The 20,961-nt window shown below is 37.0% G+C and overlaps 1 protein-coding gene across 13 annotated transcripts in view; it reads right to left on the bottom strand.

The window, feature by feature from the left end:
• Positions 1-20,961, bottom strand: part of ENTREP2 (endosomal transmembrane epsin interactor 2) — a 95,912-nt gene that overhangs the window by 28,372 nt on the left and 46,579 nt on the right. For 12 of the 13 annotated variants that reach the window (XM_086849116.1, XM_086849115.1, XM_086849122.1 and 9 more), the window contains 3 exons: positions 17,538-17,648; positions 11,700-11,831; positions 2,001-2,108 (listed from right to left, as the gene is read on the bottom strand). In XM_086849116.1, the coding sequence (XP_086705242.1) occupies positions 2,001-2,108; positions 11,700-11,831; positions 17,538-17,648 (351 nt within the window). The remainder of the gene's footprint in view (positions 1-2,000; positions 2,109-11,699; positions 11,832-17,537; positions 17,649-20,961) is intronic. The other variant, XM_086849119.1, reaches the window with a different exon arrangement.

Below are 20,961 nucleotides of genomic sequence, written 5' to 3'. Positions count from 1 at the left end.
TCAGCTGGTCTAAGTCAGCGTAGCCCCAGGGAAGTTACGCTCACTTAGGGCCGGCAGGAATCTGGCTCAGCAACCTGAAAAAAGAAAGGGAAAAACTGATAAACAAGAAAAGACTGGGATTGAGCAGAAATAGATATATATATATGTATATATATATACATATATATATTTCCCTTCTTCTGGGGAGAGGGAAGAAAATTCTTGTCGATGGAGCTGAAAGGGTGGGAGAATGGACAACTAAGCAGGAAGACAGCTGGAAACACAAAGCATAGGAAGCAAAAAGAAATTAACACAATGGCAGCATTTCCAGGTGGGAAAGAAAGAATCTTAAAGACATCAAAAATGAGGTGGCAGAGAGAAAAAATATGTGTTTTTAAGGAATTTGACTTCCTATTGAGGTTACTGCTTCCTGCATATACCCATCAGAAGCATTTTAATATTGTTCTTGGTTCATTGTTATTTATTTGTTTTTATGCCTCTGACACTGCTAAATACCATTAAATGTAGATCAAGATTCCTGGATTATACATTTCTGGATCATTGCTACTATTTTTCCACTAGACAGACAGATTTTTCAAGGTGTGATAATCTCTTCATCTCCCCATCATCACTGCAAGGTGAAAAAGTTCTTTAGTCAATGGGCATTCTTGTAGCAAATATGGAGGGGGAAAGTGTGTGAAAAGAAAGAATACCCAGAAAATGATAAAAACCCTTTAACATTTAAAATATAAGTGTCTTCAGCTGAAATTATTATTTCTGTTAATTGTTTCACATCCATACTAGTGTTATTAAATAAGCAGTGTTTATGAGCCTCTACAAGCCTGCACAATATGCATACACAGAGCCCTATAGCAAAAATGCATTTATGTACTATTTGTAGTAATTACCCAAAGATATGAGCCTAGTTTATTATACCCATTACTATGTGAAACAAACACCAGATCCTGGCCTGAAGATATTCTTCAACTGGGTTTGAAACCCAGTGACTGGAACACTTGTCTAGAAAGGACAGTCAATATCAATATCCATGGTACCCAGTGTATTTCTAATTATTCATTTATTTTTAAAACAAGCATGCCTGCATTGCAGGCTATACACCATTTCTGTGTTGTTTAATTGGTTTGCATCTAACTTAATACTAGGTTAGGTCAGTCTTCCATCCAGCAAACTTTTCAAAGTACAAATGGCCTGTGTTAGATTTGTGTGTTTGCCCTCCCTTATCAAACAGGACATTTCCTAGATTAATCAGCAATAGAGCAAAGAGCAAGGTTACAAGCAGTGTAGCTGGCCTGAAAAATACAAAGGTTTTTAAAAGTTTCTTTTTTTTTTTACATTGAAACCTTGTAAATCCCAACACTCATTTGGAATAGGAAAGCTCCCTTTGTCCAACCAAAACAAGACAACATCCTGTGATGCAACTGACTGTGCAGAAGACTAATGATCCTTTTCCCTCTTGTTTTGAACACAAATGCTACTCTGAGGCTGAACATGTTTTCCTTATGAAAACACAGTTATTGGCACAGGGCTGTGAAAAGTTCCAGTTTTGAGCTTATACTTCTCCAACTCTGTAGTTCTCAAACCAGACTAGTAGTGAAAACTGAGCTCTTAAAGCTAAGTAATTGCTCTGGGGAGTGTGGAAACTGGAGATAATATACAAGTGATGACAGCAAATGTAACGTGCATCTGTAACTGAGCTTTGTTAATAACCTCGTTAACAAAAATACCAACTCCCAATGGCAAAATCCTGATCCTAACACTCCACTATAATACAGAAACATTACAACACAGCAGCTCCTGACACTGCATACATCTTTATGCTATATTTATATAGATGTATGCAGATAAAAAACACACCCATGTACACACACATTCTAACACTACACAGAGACACACAAATAAGCTTAAGTTTATAAGCGAAGAGTATGTGCAAATGAATATCCACAGAGAAGGACACTGTGTTATGCTGGACAAACCCTGTGTTGTCACTGAAACGTACTCACCATTTGCAGAAGATCAGAAGAAACCATCTGCATGCAACACATTGCTGTTGCCAAAGCACAGACAATGGTGGAGATGATATTGAGAGCGCACACACTGAACAACAGGTCCTGCGAAGAGACATCAGCAGAATATCATCTCTTACCTCAGGGACACAAAGGACAGGAAATGCTTGAGCAATTTGATAACAAACACTGCTATTGATTAATATGGTCTCAAAAAACTGGGTAGAACTCATTTAGCTTGTAATCTTTTTTGGGTAGCAATCCACAAAGGCAGCAATTACAGAAACAAACATCTTCCCTTTCCCACTTCTCACAACACATTTGCTATTAGATATTTCCTCAGAAATATTGATATTCGAATTTCCTAGTTCCCCCAAAAGACAAATTACTCTTTCACAGTCGACTCCAAGCAGCAGCTATCACAAGAAAGATACTATGAAAGACACTTCTGATTAAAAACGACATGCAGAAATATTATTGCGTTGAGTAGTTGAAATCTACAACTTATGGTTGTGTGTTAAAAAAATTCAAGTATGAAATAGAGACTTATCCTGTGTCAGAAACTTGATGAATCTGAAATATTTTTATATGTGAGAGAAACGCAGTGATTACACACCCAGACAATTCACCTTCTACTGATGAATTGAGTGCCTGTGGCCATATTGTTGGCTTGGTTAATTTTAAAGAAAAAGAAGTTTAAAATATAACACAGAGTATTGGTTTAACAAGTAGAATAAAAGAAAAGAAATATTTGAATTAAAATGAAGCATTTTTATAGCAATGATGTCATTAAAAACAAAGCATCCATCTCTCTTCTAGTCACTGGATTTGTATTTTCCTTCTCCACAGCCAGAGAAAAGAAAAGAATGCACTGTGTTGGCAACATTTCAAAACTACTACAATCCTTGTACAGCAACTGCGTGGCTGCTGTGGCTGTTGTGTGGCTCAGTTCTCTGAAAAGACAGTAAAAGCACTTGAGAAAAAGCAGCAGAGAGAACAGATGGAAAACTAAATCAAAATTGCTACAGTACCATGAGTAAAAACCACTCACTGTATAAAGAACATTCCATAGGATCTAAGTTTAAGGGAGTATTTCATTCATTGCCAGTGCATGAAATAACTTCCATGCTATAAATCGCTTTGTTTTCCCCAACAGTTCTGAAACAAATGATAGAAAGGGGCAGATTTATTCCTGCCACTGCAATTGCTCACTCCTCAAGTGACCTTCATTTGAAGATAGAAATGCCAGCCATGGGAACCAGGCAGACAGTAAATGGGCCAACAAGTTTTAGTCATTTAATAACTTACACTGAGCCAGATATGCTCTTGCTGATCTGGTCAGGAGTTTTCTGTCTTCTTGGCCAGCCCCTCAGCCAGGGAATAATGAATCATCAGCATTAACAGCAAAATACTGGGAGGGCCAATCACTAACTCACTCACAGAAGGTGATATGGAGGACTCACTCAAAGTCATACAGATCTACTTAGAGCATTCAAATGGAGGTAAACAGGCAAAGTGATCCCTGGAGAGTCAATTAGTTAGCAGTGGCAAAAGAAGGAGATTGAGATCCTTCATGTTCTGCTTTCCACATGCAAACCTAGATAAAGAACACTGAGACACAGACAAGATCTAGGGTAGAAAATGGAACAATTTCCTAGCAGGAAGAAGAAACTTCATTCATTGCCTACTGCAGCCATTTAAATACAAAAAACTTAGCCAACCTGAGTGCATAACTTAATACCATTTATACGAAATAGTAAAATCAAAGTTCTAAATTAGGATGCAAAGTGTGTCCAAGACCCTCATACAATTTTACATATCCCAAGACAGACTTAACTGTACCTCTAAGTCTCATGACAGATGTTTCTTTGATCTGTTCCTAAAGATCTCAAAGCTTTACCCCACTATTGCAGTATTTATTTTTACCATCAGTGTCCTGGTCCCACAGATGAAACTCATGGCTTCTTTCTTTCCATAGCTCCTGAGAACACAGCAGACTTTTATACCTTTGAACTCTATTATCACTCTTGAAGCCTTTTTCACCCTTTACTACATGACATATTAACACCATTTTCTCCAAGTCTCAACTGAAATCAACTTTCTAGGCCTCTGAACATTTTCATTAATTTCATTTGTTTCACCTCACCTGGGTCCACATTTTTCCTTAAATGCAGAATCCTAAACTAGGCACAACAGAAGGCCTTGCAAACACTGATTGTAGTTAGAGGATTATTTCTTGTGCCTTGCAGGCTCACCCTGAGCCACCCTGAGCCTTTCCTTGGCACGCTGGGACAGCTGCACTCCTTTTGTTATTTGGCATTATGGTCTTGGGGGTTACTGCCCACAGGAACAGCAGCCTCTTTCCACACACTCCTTTCCAGGCTAATTCCTGCTACAGTCTCTTTGAAGGTGAAGGTACAACTAGAAAATTCCAAATGCAAGAATGCAGAGTTTTTAGGTATTTCATAAAGATCAATAAGAAGCAGACCTGGCAGTAACCAGTAAAAGGCAGCAAAATTAAATGAAGAGATGGAAAATATTTTAAATTTTTAACAGAGAGAGGAATAACTGAGCAATGACTGTGAAATCCTCACCACCACTAAGTATTTCTTAAAGCAAGACTATTTCTTCATTTGTTTTGGCTTTTTTATCTTAATCTGTTTCAACTCAAACAGGAATCAAACCGCAACCCACCCTTCTCCTCTGCTCCCCACTCCCCCCATCCTCCCTAAACATTAACCAGCCTCAGGAAATTCACCATTTTCAGGAAATTCACTCCCTGTACCCTGCAGAAAAAATAATTAGATAATCCATGAAACTCATTTATTCAGGTATAGATAAAAAGTGAGCAGGAACTGAAGTCCTCCATGGCCAAATACGCTGCCAGAAGGACAGGGAAGGTGCTTACAGATGGCAGCTGGAACAAACAATGACAATTAAGATGTCCTTTAGGAAATGTCTGTCAAAAAGTGGTAACCACAACAGGGCCAGTCGTAACTTCCCACAGCCCCAGCCCCAGCCAGCTACATTTATAGGTGGCTAAAGGAGCAGGAAATCTGTATTAAATACAAAATCAGGGAGCTTTAGTAACAGCTCGTTAGTTGACATCTACCAGAACACTAATCAGAACACACAACATGTGAATCTTTAATGGTATGAAATACAATTCTCTGCTCCTCAGAAATGGCTGAACCAATTTTCTCTTAGATGCTTTGTCTTTTTAAGACAAAAATGATTCTTCAGCAGGTTTATATGATAATTAATGCTTTGATAAGTATAATGTACTAGGTAGAATTATTCTTCTACAGCTTACATGTGCAATTTTCTTCATGCATCTTAGCTCACTAACTGCAGAGGACAGAGGACATTCCCCTTCAGAGTGGAATCAGCTGTCAGAATTGCCTGAAGCCGTGCCTAAATCAGTCCAGATACTCACCCACAGGAGTCAGACAGCATTGTGAGCTGTTTCTCTGTGGCCACTTATTTTCCCAAGTAGGTCCCTCACTAAATCTCAAAAGCTGAACTAAAATTTAATACTGACAGTGAAAAAACCAAGATTTTGTGGTTGCAGTAATCCATTTATATTACAACTTGAACAATTACCAAACTAATGGTGCCAGTACTTGCATAACTGTTCATCATGCTTTCCCTCCATAATAACAGCCACCTTTGACTTATGATGTGGTCCCAAACAATACCTGTGCATTCTCAAATCTTCTTCATACTGTCATTTTCCATATGTCTAACTTAAGGACAGAACATCTATTTTTTATTTTTCCTAATTCAAGATGTTTTCACTATTATTCTTTTGATGCTGTTTTTGTGCCACTGCACCTCAGTTCTTCCTTTACTAGCATAATTAAAATAATTCATAAATGTATAAAAATGCATATTCTATAAATGTGTAGTCCAAAACCCTACAGAACATAATAAAATAGGAAACTTATTACAAAACCTCAATATTATTTAAAACATGAATGTTAAATTGCAATCTTTTTTAATATTCTGTATTGAAAAAATGTAATTTTACGGTATAATTAATTGAGAATATCATATAAAAAACTCATACTGCAATGTGCTTGAAAAGCAATTTGTCCTAAAAACTGATTTTCTTTGTTTTCCATCAAACTGCTGAGTGATAAAGCAGTCAGATGGTATCAAACTGGAATAAGTAAAAAATTGGTGATTGTCACATCGATAACTCAACTGTAGAAACAATCATTTAACAAAGCAATTCAGAACAGCTGTTAGCACATGAAATTACCTGACAGAAGCAAAGAGATGAGATAGAATCTAAAATGAAAAATGACAATGGCACAAGTCCCATCACCCAGCGATGGGCGCACTGGCAGGGCTGGGTCCTGTATAACCAATGAACACTCAGTGCATGCGTGTTCACCCTCCTGAAATTTTGTCCTTCAGAACATCATTTCTACCTCCTATCACAGCAAGCATAAAGCAAAACTGGACTAGTATCACTTCACTGTAATGGTGAGCCATACCCATAGAGCTCCTTCAGCTTAGAAACCAATTTATAATTGAATTTGTCTCTAATACCAGTTATCTTTCAAAACCATCAAGGAAGCCAGACTGAAACAGGAATGTCTGGACATCTTCAAAACTCAACTCAAATGCAGACTTTGTTAAATATTTAGTCACTCTCTTGCTTCTTCCCATCATAGCAATAAACTGTACTGTAAATTAAGTTATGTGCATGAACATCAAAGCAGAGAATTTATTGCTCAGTACAGGCCATACCATACAGATGAAGCACTATTACCTCAAAATATTCACTCTGCCAAGTATTATACAGAAAATTTATCAGCTGTGCTGCTTACACAGAATTGAGAAACTGTGTTTAATCCTGTGTTGCTCTAGAAAGAAACAAAGCACATCCATTTCATTTTATGAGTTCCAGTCTGCTCAACAGTATTGAACTGACAGCTCTTTTTACAATACACTCACATTTTGCTGCCTGAATAGATTATTTTCCTGTGGAAAGAAAAGATTTGTAGTCTTCGAGGTTCTTAAGTTCTTGGCACTTTTGAGACCTTAGTCAATATACAATGAAAGAAGCAAAATCAGCTTGCTGATGTGTAAAAAGAACACTCTGTAAGCAGCAGCCTTGAACACGCAGATCTCAACATCCCCAGCGATCAATGGCTAAAAGCAGCTCCACGGCTGCAAAGCAGTGGAGATGATTTCTTTTCTCCTTGATTGACTTCAATTATAGTGTGCTTCATTTCTTACACTACTGTATCCTGAAAAGAGATAATGAGCAGCAAAGCTTTTTCACCCATTAAATTGGTGTCAATATACTTCTTTTATTCAAGAATTCAAGGACAACAATCCTTTTAAACTCAAAATATGACTTCAGCTGTTGTCACTGGATATATCTGGAAAAACACCAGGAAAACTATCTGCCCTACTACAACAAAGGCACAAGAATTAATTCTGAGCCAAACAGGTCTCAAACACACATTGCATTGTAAATGGAGAGATGGTCAACACTTCATAAAACAGATTTAAGGTTTGAAATACAGTATAATTCACTATTTTACTATACTTTTAAGAAGTGCACAGCTGCTACTTAAACTCAAAAAGGTCTTCTCTGCTTGCAGACAAGTTTGCATCCCTTCCAAGTCAGGTGTCTGCATTAAATTTAGTACTGGGCATATGACAGTTAGAGACTCCTGAAAGGCTAAGGTTTCATAACGTAACTGGACAAGGATAGAATCAACAGATTCCAGTCATTCAAAGAGGCACCTCTTCAGCCATGAGAGAACTTTACAGCCATATTCACTCATTGTCCAAGCTAGGAACAGAAAAAAGTATAAGAAAGGAGAAGTAGCTCAACTATTCAGACTACAAAGCCCACCCTGATCCGCCCTATTTTTGATGGTCTTGGTGTGGTAAATACACTCTGAATGTAGGGAATATTTTCAGCTGCCTGTAAAGGAATGGGAAACAAGTCCAGCATTTAAAAATTTGATCTGAAATTACTTATTCTGTGCTGAGCTTTATCCAATTTTAAGTAGCTTTTGAAGCCTTTCAGGTAAAATTCAGTAAAATTAACAATACTGCATTTGATCTTACAGTAAACCTGAGGAAAGACTGTTCTCATAACTCTAAAGAACGTGTTAGGAGCCATCCTCCTCTGTTTTGCAAATGGAAACATCATCTTCTGAATAAAAAAAAAATTTAAACACATGAGTAGACTTGGTCACCAGGAAACTCAGTAACAATAAATTTGGATTCAAAGGAGAGGTAAGGAAATAAAGTATTCACACAGAAGACTGCAGAACTACATAAATCTCTAATAGGGATGCCTAATTAGTGAATGGAATCAGAAACCTGAAAGAACCATCTACTATTTCTATTGTACTTGAACTTTAGCAGCTCCAAACCAAATATTAATGCTGAAGACAGAGGAGGGAATCAGCTCCTCTCCTTGCCTGATAGTCACAAAAGTATTATACAGATACACCTTAAGTAAAGTAGGAAGTAATTATGAAAATAGCAAATCTATAAATTCACATACATGTCTGCAGGTATTCTGGACTGTGTAATTAAAAATACTCAGTTGGATCATAACTAAATCAAAACATTCTCCTCTTGCATGTCAGTATCAAACAGCAGTAATACGTTACAAAATAATTCAAACTTCTAAATACCTAATTTCATCCTCTCAAAACGTGCATCTTAAGTTCAGAATACTCTGAATTTAGAAAGAAGACATAATTTTCACAGATGAAAGATGTCAGGGAAATTCAGCCTTTGTACTTTAATTAACATTATGAAAAACTCAGTTCCTTAAAATTTCATCCACAAACCAACACACTTCTGTGGAAAAACAGATTAAATTGATGTTATTGAAACTACATCCCAAATCCATCCCATCTATGGTCATCATTTCATTTTTGGACACCTGATTCTTAATAAACTTTTTTTAACTCTTTTAACTATTTTTTAATAGGTGGGATTTGCTTGTGCCTTCACTTGGCTTTAATCAAGCCATGTAACGTCCTAGTATAAGATAAAGCTGCTCTAGAAGTGTGGTTATTATAAAAAAAATCAAGAGCTGGGACACTGACACCCTTTAGAAGCACAGATTATTGATCCTGAGTATTCAGAAGAAAGCAAGGAACCTTATTTTCAGGGGCAGTTTAGGAGTTACTAATGCAGGCAAGTGTAAAGGACCCACATCTTCCAGTGAAATACAGAAACCAGGAAGTCTCTCAATTGTAAAACAGGGTAGATGGATCACACTTGGGTGCCTGCACATCTTAATGGCAGCTCATCACATCATGCAACTGTGCTATTTTTACTGATGTGTGCAGACAAGACTACAAGTATGACATCTTATAAATATAATCCTAACCCTACCAATTCACCACCCTTGAGTGGGCTGAGACCCCATTACAACAGTGAAATGGCACAGCATTTTTGTCCATTTTACTGTAACATATAATTTTGTGCTGAAATCCCACTATTCAACTAATCCCAGAAATCAACACTTATAGAGCAGTCAGCATTTGCAATCAATACTCATATCCATAAAAATACATATGTGAGACCATACATACTGCAGTGGTATGTCCCCATTAAAATGTTTGAGTAGTTTATTCAGGGCTTGAAATGAAAAAAGAAGGATGACTGATTTACAAAAAAGAACATAGAGATATTTCGTTGCAGAAACAACAACAAATTTAGAGATTTTTTCCAAAGCAATTATAAACCCTGCACTCAAAATCAGGCACAGTTAACATACACAGGACCAGGAGCCACTGCTGGTTTTCCTTGTCCTGTTTGACTGCCTGGGAACAGGCTCTGACTGATAGGTGCTCCACTGTTCTGCTCACAGAGGAGCTCCACAGCTGCTACCACTGAAACCCACAGGTGATTTACTGGAAACATGAGATTTTTACCCCTCGTGCAATGAGGAGGAGAATGGTACACATGAAGATGTATAATCTTAACTCAGGTTCTCTACGTTTTCTCTCCCTCTGGCTCCTCAAACAATGAATACAATTGAGCTTTGGGTACTAAAACATCTGTTTCTTTAAAATCACATTGTAGTTGTTAATTGTAATTAAAGAGGATGAGCCTTATCACGTTCAGCTGTTATCTAATGAGCCGTAACTTTTTTTCTTATGGGCTTAGTAGAATGCTGTTCTTGAATTTACAGCCAGGAATCAGAGCCAAGCCAAATAGAAAGCAAATGTAGAATTAAAATTGGAAAAGATGTAAAAAACTTTTTGAACAAGTTATTTTCCTAACTACCCTTTGTTAGATGAAAACTTCTGAACATAATTAAAACTGCACTCAGACTATACTTATGGGAACTCCTGTGTTTAAACCCATTTTCTTGTAGTGCAAGTTGATATGTCAATTCCCTTTATAAATGATTGAGTTATACCTTGCAAGAAATTAAATTTTGTGCTTGCATTCTGATTGCTGTATTGGTTAGAATCCTTGTCTTGATTTTCAGAATATGTCACTTCTACTCACTTCATATGCTGACAGTGGCTTCCAAAGATAAACAGCTGTTTTCCCTCTCATTAAAGTTTACCTTACTGACATATTTACAGGAAGCAAACATATGCTCCCTCAATCTTTATTTTTATGGGATTAGCAAGTCAGCTTTTCCTGGATGACAGGTTCATGTCTCTGCATCTGTCATACTTTGAGGAATGTCCTCAGAAGTTACCTTCTTGTAATAAATTTCACTGAAGATTGTTGTTTTGACCAGCAATGTCAAGTTATGCTTCTTTTCCACTTACTAAACTCAGTAGGTTTTTGCTCTATTACCTCGATCATCATCATTAAAACCTGAGCCAGAGTTCTTACATAATTTTAGGACCATAAAAAATATTTTAACGTTCCACCTTAATAATCCTTATTACTTGGTTGTAGCTTTCTTGCTTTTTCTTAACAAGGCTGAAGAACATTTATATATTTACTACTTACCTTGTATGGGATTTCTACCCATTCTGAGTTTAAAAATATACCTTCAAATATCAATGAAACTTCTATATCTTTCTCAGGACTTACCCTATGATCTGACTCCCTAAGATCCTTCTCTAATGAATTTCTCTACTTCAATCCATTATTTTCTATTAGTTTTATTAAAATACAAACTTTGAAATTGAGAATCACTGATGCAGAGTTCTTCTGATCATGAAGCTAAACCTAGAATGAATCAATAATCAATAATCAATTTGCTCTCTATTTTTCACCTGGGTAGTTGTAACACAAAACTCTACAAGATTTAAACTTTTTACAATGTTGCAGGGCAGCTTACAAGCACATTTCCAGCATTACCCAGAAAGAACAGTCACTCTTCTCTCCCCAGGTAACCTTCATGGTAGCAGCACATCACAAAATACCTCATCAATCTGCAATACTTTGTGTTTGCAGTTTACCATAACATCAAGAAACACCACCTCAGAACAGCAAAGTGGAAGACACCTGTTCTTGCACCTTCCAGCATCGGTCATAGCCAGTTTTAACTTCTGCATTCTGAATAATCTTTAACAAACCAGCTGCCCACACAAATGCTGATGTTGTGGTGAAGATGTGTTTTGCACATAAGGGTGGATGAAGACAGAGAAGAGCAGCTGCTGCTCCCTTCATTGCACACTTTGTTTTGCTAAGTTGAAAGTGCAATAAACAGTTCATTCCCTCCTAACGCACCTTTAGGGTCAGCCTCACTGCATTGCACTCCTGCAGAGGGTTCAGTTTCAGTGTTTCTCCCAGGTTACTGCAGCCCGATGTTTGATGCTGCATTTCACAGCAAACACAGACACCGTCACTGTCAAATTTAATCTGTGGAGAAAAGGTCAGAAAAAGTATAAATCAACAGAAACACACTTACCCAAAGTGGTATTTACAGTTAAAGTAATGACTACTAAATGCAAAATGAAAATCTCTGTGCAGAACCCTTGGAGCAGAATGTTTTCTACTGGTTAATATAAGCTATAAAAACAGGTGAAATACAGAAAAAGGATTCAATGTCAAAGAATATTACCTTTCATGCCTCTTTTTGAAAAAAATTTGCTTTCCAGGGACAGGTGAAACCAGAGTAACTCAACAGAATAAACATAAAATCATACCCAATGTGGGAAAACCAAAAATAACAGAAAAAGGTCAGAAAATATGTGAATGAGTCAAGATTGCAAATCAGTCCTTTATTCCCCAGAGTAAAGATGGAAGCACAGTGGCTGGGTGGTGAGATCTGCATCACCCTGTTACTTACTCTTCTGCATTAAAAAAACCCAAAATTTAAAGACACAAATCCACAAAAAAAATCCTAATGCAAATACACATTTGTTATTTTAAATTCAAATTCTCCCTAGGATGTTGCCAATTTCCTGAACAAAAACAGGTACCAGCATTCCTTGTGGAATTACCTTGCACAGCCTTATACACAGAATCATTTCAACAGAATATTTACTTGCTTATTAGACCTCAAAGAATGTTTAAATTGTTCATATGATTTTAAAAGTTATATGTTTAAATATAGTATTTTTTAGTTCTACTCCTGTCGGACTCTCTCCGTACATGCTGGTGACCAGGATAGCAGATGGAAGAGCGAAAATAAGAGTCAATTAAAAGAACATAATAAACTTCTCCAGATGAGGTACAGATGACTGAATGCTTGCTTACTGTGATGAAAGCAAGCTCAGGGCAGGATCTATCTCAGGGGACTTCAGCTCCTGAGAGTCCACATTGCCCTCTAGCCAGCATAATTTGTGAAAGGCTTTAGAAAAAAACTGGGTATGTAAATTCCACCATTTCCCATATTCTCCAAGGCAAAACTGGAAATAATCGTCTGTGGCAACTCACAGAGACTGGTCATACCCTATGCCATAGACACTGCAAAGAAATAAAGAAAACACATAGTTTGCTCACCTCTAGATGTGATAGTTGTGGGTTTTATTTCTCATTAGCATACTATTTAACTACAAAGCAGCTTGAACAGTTTCAGACTAGTTATTTTCCAATTCCTGTAATCTTTTAATTCTTTCTTTTAAAAAGTGAAAGATCTGAGCAAAACCAAATTAAATGGTTTATGGTCAGCTGACCTCAGCTCCTCAAGGTGATGTAAAATCAAAGCACTGGATGTCACTGGGGAAAATCTTGCTCCCAGACCTCTCTGGAAATGATTCAGGGATTGAGAAACGCTGCTGAGGAAGTTTGGAACTGACACTTTGAGTTTATAGCTGTGCCACGGCCAGGGGCCAGAAGGCTACACCTGGAAAATCATTATAAGCTTCAGCTGCTAAAAAGTTTTTGTAATGAGGAAAATGGACCTGAGACAAAGCTTTGTACTGCAAGATTATCTGTTCTGATTCTTGCTGCCCCTGTTTAATAAAGAACAGGCATTGACTCATACCATGTATCTGGCATTTCTAATGTGAAATACACATCCCAAGGCTACCTGTATCACATGTAATGAACAGGTGTCACAAAGATAAGGCTCAAAAGGCTGGGTCAAGATTCCCCATTTATGAGACATTCTCAATTCATTCTGAAAGTTGTTCTATAACTTTGTACTGCCCAGTAGCTCTTCTTTTAATTTAATCCTTAAAATGAGTTAAAAGCTAGTTGTTTTCAGGACAGTTCTTGCAGAGCACAGGGCCATCTTAAGAATCGCAGCATATTCAAAACAACCACTAGATTCACTACCAGATTGGAAGCATATTATTTTTTGAGAATTTTAATCAATTTTCCTTGTTGTGCACCTTTTCCTTCCATGTTTGTGAAGTGACACCTATGCTGAGGTGTGTTTCTGCAATGGGGACCAGGACAAAAGGCTGAAGGTGTCACTGCACTCATGTTTCTCAACAAGCCAGCTGAGAGCTGAGCCCCCTGCTCCAGAGTGCCCTTCCCTGCCCTGCTGCAGTCTCACACTTGTGCAGACAGGATCGAGAGTTCATGCAGCTATTCTGTGACCTAAACAGTGCCAAAATTAGCTTTTTTTTTCATTTGGAAGGAAGGAGGAGAAGTGGTTTATTGTTATTCCAAATCACATCTCAAACACCACTAACTGTGTGACTTCATAAAGGCAGTAGCACTGACAATAAATCTGCATTGGTACAGGGAGAAGGGGTTGGGATCACTCCTTTCAGCTGCTGGGCTGGTGTTTGCCAACCTCAGACACAATTACTTCAGCAGTGCCTCCAAAACTGTGTTTCAATCTCTTTTTGGCTGGCAGAGCTCAAGAATAAAGCATCATTCACTTCATCCCCTGCACATACCCCCACCATCCTGTGCATATTTGTGTTCCACTTCGTGATTCTTACTCATGCTAGTCAGTACTCACAGTAGAGTTTGTGTGATTTCATATTTATGACAGTTGCACAGTACACCCTCATCCAAACTATATTTGAGATTTCAAACTTCAGCCAGAGCTGCCTGTATACATTGTCTAGTACATTCATTTTGTCAAAAAGCAGTATTATTACTTCAAAAGTCATAAAACCCGTTAAAACCTGACTTTTATATAGCAGAGAATCAAAAAAGAAAAGGACCTTCCAAATTTATTACAAATACATGCATACTCTGAGGCCTTATGTTACTTTTTTCATCTGTATCAGTTCATGAGATTCTGTCAATGCCACTGAAAAGAAGCTTTTTTGTTTGTTTGGCTGCTAAGTGCACACATATTCTCCCTCAATAGGGCAAATTAGGAATTAGTTAATAGTGCTACTTTGCATTCTACCATCTCCTTAAGAGATGGAACACTTACAAATGTAAGTCTTCTAGTGAAATAGTAATAGATTTTGCTGCTTCTTCTTCTTCTGAATTAACATTCATGTTTTTTTATAGAAAACATAAAAAAGGGAAGGAAAAATTTCAAAATGAAATATAAGAGTCCCAAAGTTGATAACAAGGCAGTGAAGTACAAGAAAGCTCCACTGGTGTGCTCAGGGAAAGGAACTTCAGTCAATTCTAGGACCTTATGCAGAGGGAAAGACAGGAGGATCCAGTAAGGATAAAGCTGCATTGTAGGGAAATATCAAGATTAAAAGCTGACAGATGAATAAGAACAAAACCAGAGTATATTCTTTTTCCTGGAATTTTAAAAATTGGTTTTTGATATGCACAGACCTGTGTTTAGCTGCAGTGCAAAATGGAATACAAATAAACCTCAGTTCTGGACCTGGGCTCTGCCATTCATTCTGAACCTGCACCTGCTGCACTTCTCCTTGCTTTGTCTATTCCAGTTTAAGATAATTCAGGGAAAGGAAGAGTTTTCCTTTACATGTTACTGTAACCACTGGCCAATTTCAGCTGTACAACTGATAAAAAAATAAAAATATAAGCAATCTTTCAATAGAGGGATTGACACCATCTCTACATTTCTGAATAATAATCACCTGCAAATTTGATTAAAACTACAGCAGTTATTTTTAAATGAATAAGTGACTTAAAAGACAGGTAAACTCAATAAAAACAAACATAGAAGAAGAAACAAAATGTATTCTATCTTGTGCAGTAATAAAACATAAATTAAAATATATTAACTGCTTAACCCATATATTTTAAGAACAATTTTTAGAGAACCGCTATTTGAAAAAGGTATTCCTATACAGAAATGTTTCTCCTGTACACATTAATGAACAGCTTGAGTGTGCAACTTCTCTGTACAAGTCCTACTCTCACTGATTTAAAGCAGTATCTCGAGGTTTTGGCAACAGGATCTGCAGCTAATTATGGGGGAAAAAAATTCCCATTAATTTTTCGTAACAAGGCGTTAAAGCTACTGCCCTTTTTTCCCCCTCAGTGTTGTGTGTTGCTAAGCTGCAGGATAAAGGGCACAAATACCAACTTCACAAATTACACATTCAAAATGCTAACATATGGCAAGCACATTTCTCATATTCACACAAAAATACATATTATGGAATCTACAATAAATCCCCAGTGTTTAAAGCAAAATAAGACCACTGTGTCTTGTTCCTTTTCTTCAAATAACAACACTACATGTGAAACACTGTTGAATTTAAACTCCATAATACAGTAGATACTATTATCACTTTTAAAGCCATGCACTCACCATGAATGAGTTTGACAGAAATACCAGAATTAAAACAGAATTTATTTTGAATTTGACTTTTTTACTATACTGTGCTTGGGAATTTACTGGCTCAGTTATATGGGATGTTAACCACATGTCTGCAAAAGCTGGATTTTGACTCGTAGAGCTGCATCCCCAGAGAGTACATTTGTATCCTAGGAGGCAAGTAAAGGATTTAGATTTGATAATGTACACAAGGCACATAGTGCAGGATTGCAGAGATCTGCAGCACTAAAGAGAGCCATCTAAGGAATTAAAATTAAATATACTGTTGGAACAGTTGTTAAGAAACTGGGATTTTTCCTTTTTGAGTGAAAAATGGTAATAAAGTAATTAAATATGCTCAGCATAATATATCACCACCTTCTGAGTCAAATCCTGTGCTTAATCATAAAGCAGTGCTGTTCACTACAGTGCATCACTCCCAGAGGGTGGTCTATGAGAACAGAACTCTAGAATTCCATATATATGAGCTCTGCAACATGGCAATGCAATATATTCATGTGTAAGTCCCCAGTCTGACTGAAATGGGATTTTGAGCAAGGAAAACCTAAAGAGCAAGGTCTGGGTAGAAGACACTGTTGCTTTTTTGGGGTTGATTTTGTGTTGTGTTTTTTCGTTTAAGGGTTTAGGTTTTTTTATTATTATTTTAACTTTTTTTTTGGAAACAATTACAATATGAGCAGCCACAACGAAATTAACTTACCCTTACAGAGTACAGCACACTGTGGTAAAGCTACTTAGCATTTCTTCGTGGTCTGGAAATCAAAACTACAGTTTGAACACTTCTTTAAACCCAAATATTTCAGTCCTGAGTCAACTTCTGTAGTCATCTTCGCAAGTTTAAGTCAGAAAATATGCTAGAATTTAATGTGTATGTACTTTTGTTCCTGAGATAAAACCACAAAGGCTTTAGGCAAGTGGTACCTTGTAATTTAGAGCATGCCATATCATGACAATTTGTGTTGTTCTGTATTTTATTTAACACAAGTAACATTCATTCACTTTGGAAATGAAAAAGAACAACAATTCAGGTTGGCAAACAAAATATCGGCTCACACACACCAACACATTCCTATTGTGAAATCCACTGCCTGGACAAGTATTGGATGGAGGAATCCTGATCCTGCTGACATGAAATCCTAACCACCACACTGCTCTGATGTGGCCTGCATTCCACCTATTCTGCTGAAGCATCATTTTTACCATGACAGTAAGGAATCAATCCTTATGATATTAAAAGTTACTTTTTGAGGTGGCAAAACATTAAATCCATTAACACTTTAATCCAAACTTTTCCCAAAATGTTTTTTTCAGGTTGTAACACATATAGATTGCTCTAGTAAATACCTGCTGTTTTGGAAATTACAGGAATGTGTGCATAAAACCCTAACAGATGAAAAATAGAATCATTGCCCTTGGTAAGAAACGTGTTTTCCATCACTCACCAACTGACATCCTTCCAGGGATTTCACCAGCTGAGCGTTCTGACAGGAGAGAATGGACCCGGCCAAGTTCAGCATCACACACACTGCAGAGAGCAGCATGAAAAAGGTTATCTGGAAAAAACCCCAAGCACCCTCTTATTACTCATTTCAAGAGGCAAACAAGGAAAAAATATAATTTCGATGTTCAAGAACTTCCAGCCTGTCACATAATTACATGGATGGCAACATTTTATGTATCTTAAAGAGAGTAGGGTACTTAATCTGACAGCATCCTCAGTCTTGCACTGTAAGAGAAAGCCAAATCAAAACTAGGCATGACTACTATGTTTTCCTCCAGCCATTTCAAAATAATCCATTTATCTCCCACTTCTATCACACACTCTGAAAATTTAATGGGTTTTATTACCAAGCATTACTAAAAAGTAAGATTTGAAAAATGTTTTATTATAAACAGATGTAGTCTTGAAACAATTTAAATCCTTTTGATGGGGATATGGGTATCTTAAACAGGAAAAGTATTTGTGAATATCATGTATCATGAGCACCTACAAGTTGGGGAAAAAGAGTGGATAAAATTCTGGATATATATAACTATCTGGTTTTTAAACAACAATCACGATTTAAGCAGCATTCTCCGTAACAACTACTCATGGTGTTAATTACTCTTTTTTTCTCATCTCAAAATGCTTCAAAACAATCATTAACCTGGTTCCATCAGTTTAATTATCATTTTATTGCTTTAAATGTAAAAAACCAGGTCCAGTCAGGACAAACAAATCTCAACATATTCAGTATGCAATGGTACAAGCAGTAAGAGACCAAGAACAAATGTATGCCTGATGTGTGGCCACCTTAAATATTCAGTGCTGACATTGCTACAACTCAATAAGAGTGTGAGTGTATTTGCTGAAATTAGTAAGAAATTCTGTTGAAACTCTTTCCATATGCATGCTCACAGTTTACAGCCCTCCACCGTTCCCACAAGATGTTATCTTTTGTCAGTGCACGTGTTAGGAATATTTCTGACAACCTTAAATCCAAAACGGCTGTATATTTTCTGGTGTTTTTGGACAAAACCTCCCATAACCTCCACAGTATTTAACCAAAGGACAGAAGCTGTGTTACAAATTTTAGTTTCCAGCTCCAGATTCTTACAAACATCACAGGTGACAACAAAGGCTGTAACCTACATCAGGTTTATCTATATTTGCAGTATTTTCTTCATATCAGCATTCATTAATGAAGAAACCTCTATTGGTGTTTCCAAGGTAACCTCTTCCTTTTGTTACTGGCAAAGACAAGAGGGAAGGAGCCAGCACTGTCAAAATCATGAAACAGGCTCTTAGAATTCCTGTTCATCTCATGGGTCTAAGTCTCACATTCTGTTTAGGAATTGCATTTCAGTGGCAGCCACCACATGCTATCAAACACTGAAGTTCTCTGTCACACTTGTCTTCACAATTTTGCTCTTTCATTCCTCATGCTTTTCTTAATGTCCCAGACAAGGAACTACCTAACCTGGACATGTGGCTAAAGGGTGAAATCCATGTCCTTTGCAAGTCTTATGAAGCTCCCCTGCCTCCTGCAGAGCACAAAGATCCTAATAAAAGGAACTGAAGAATTTCCAATCCCCTTAACGCTTCTCAGCTAAAATCTCTTCTACTAATGGAGTAGGGCACACCTGGTTCTCTGTTATCACAGCTTCAGAGGTAAAGTTTACCACCATGCTGGAAGCCGCAACAGAGAAAAGGAGGCACAAAAGTATTGATTACCACATTTATAGGCATGTTACAGACATGCTCAGTGTGTTTAACATTTTTATTACAAATCAGTCTTTTCTAACACTGGCACAGGTGCAGCAAGAAAAATAAACACATCTGCAGCCCTTTGAAAGAGTGGATTGTGGATTATGATGGAGACCCAACATTACACTATAAAACACTGTAGATGAAGTTAGATACACATTATTTATGAAGTCAAATATGCCTAATTTCCACATCAAGATTTTCCTCATAAAGAGAGCTACCAAATATTTGCCATGAGAGCTCAGTGTGACATGCTTGAAGGAGCAGTATGAAACTATAACGAAAGATTATAAAACCCAGGTAACCCAGTGATCAAGGGCAAAAACTTACACTGAAATACAGAATTGTCAGATATTGAAGGGCTATGACATCTTAATGTTGATTTAAAACTGCAATATTTTTGCCCTGAAAATTGAGCCTTCTGATAATGTTTTCATAGTTTTAGTTACTTTCCCATAGAAGTCCTATGATAAGTTGTTTATCACATTTCTTCTAAGAAACATCTTTTGATGGATGTTTCACATGACCAGTGTGCTTAGGAAGGTGGTAACTTAATTATCCAGTCTCTGGTCATTATCAAGAATCTATAAATACTGGAGTCAGAGAATAAAGTGATGGGTTTTTGTTCTGACACTGAGAGTGGTCATGTGAATTGTTTTGTGTCCTTTAGCGACACAATATTATGTTCTTCACCTTTCTATTTACAACATATAAACAAGATGAAATATTCCTAGAAACCAGCAAGAAGCACTAATGCCACTAAGCTCCAAAAGTCACCAAGAAGTAATACATGAACAAAAAGCAAAGCAAATGGATTTATTACGACATGGTGGTAGCAGAACTAAGTGAAAAAGTCAAAGCTTACATTCTATACAAAGGACTCTATAGAAGAAATGTTAATTTTCTATGTAAATGTTACCATGGTCCTAAACTGATTCTACAAAACTAAACAGTTTGGATGCAGTGATTTAAAATTATATAACTCACTATGTGAGATGCCATCGTGCACATGGACCCACACAAGGCTCCCCTTTTTACTCCATTTCTGGAAACTACTGAAAGTATAAACCTGCAGAGCATATCAAGAGTGGGTTTGCATGTCTGCAGTCCTAACCATACCACACACATCTGCATGGAATGAAAATATCAGTACCTCCCATGCCTTGCAAGGCAGAGCCCAGAAGAAATGTCTTTCCATACTGAAAAAAAACCCAAACCAAACCAAAAACTTTAGCACTAACAGGTTATATTATCTTTCCACTATGAAGGAAGATGTTTGGAGTTCTCCCTTGAGTATAATTTGACCTTTTAGAAAATTATTAGTATTCTCAGATTGTTTGTGAACATCTTTTCCTTCACATTTCTTCAATGTAGATACAACCACGTAGATACAACCATAGACCTGTCTTCAGAATGTCCCAAAGTGGATCATCGATCATCTTAATTTTATGGATTAATTTTATGGTTACCACCAAAAAAAACAAAGGGATTTACAGAAGCTGATATATTCTCTGCCCTCCATTCTTCTTCATCACTTTCATTTTTGCCTCTTACTATTTCTCTTTTCTTCACAACTGGCCTCAAGTAATTTATTCTCTTTTGTTTTTACCATAAGCTTT

Source organism: Cyanistes caeruleus, chromosome 13, assembly GCF_971803275.1.
Source record: "Cyanistes caeruleus chromosome 13, bCyaCae1.hap1.1, whole genome shotgun sequence".
Classification (NCBI taxonomy): domain Eukaryota; kingdom Metazoa; phylum Chordata; class Aves; order Passeriformes; family Paridae; genus Cyanistes; species Cyanistes caeruleus.
This window is presented reverse-complemented; position numbering and strand designations above follow the sequence as displayed.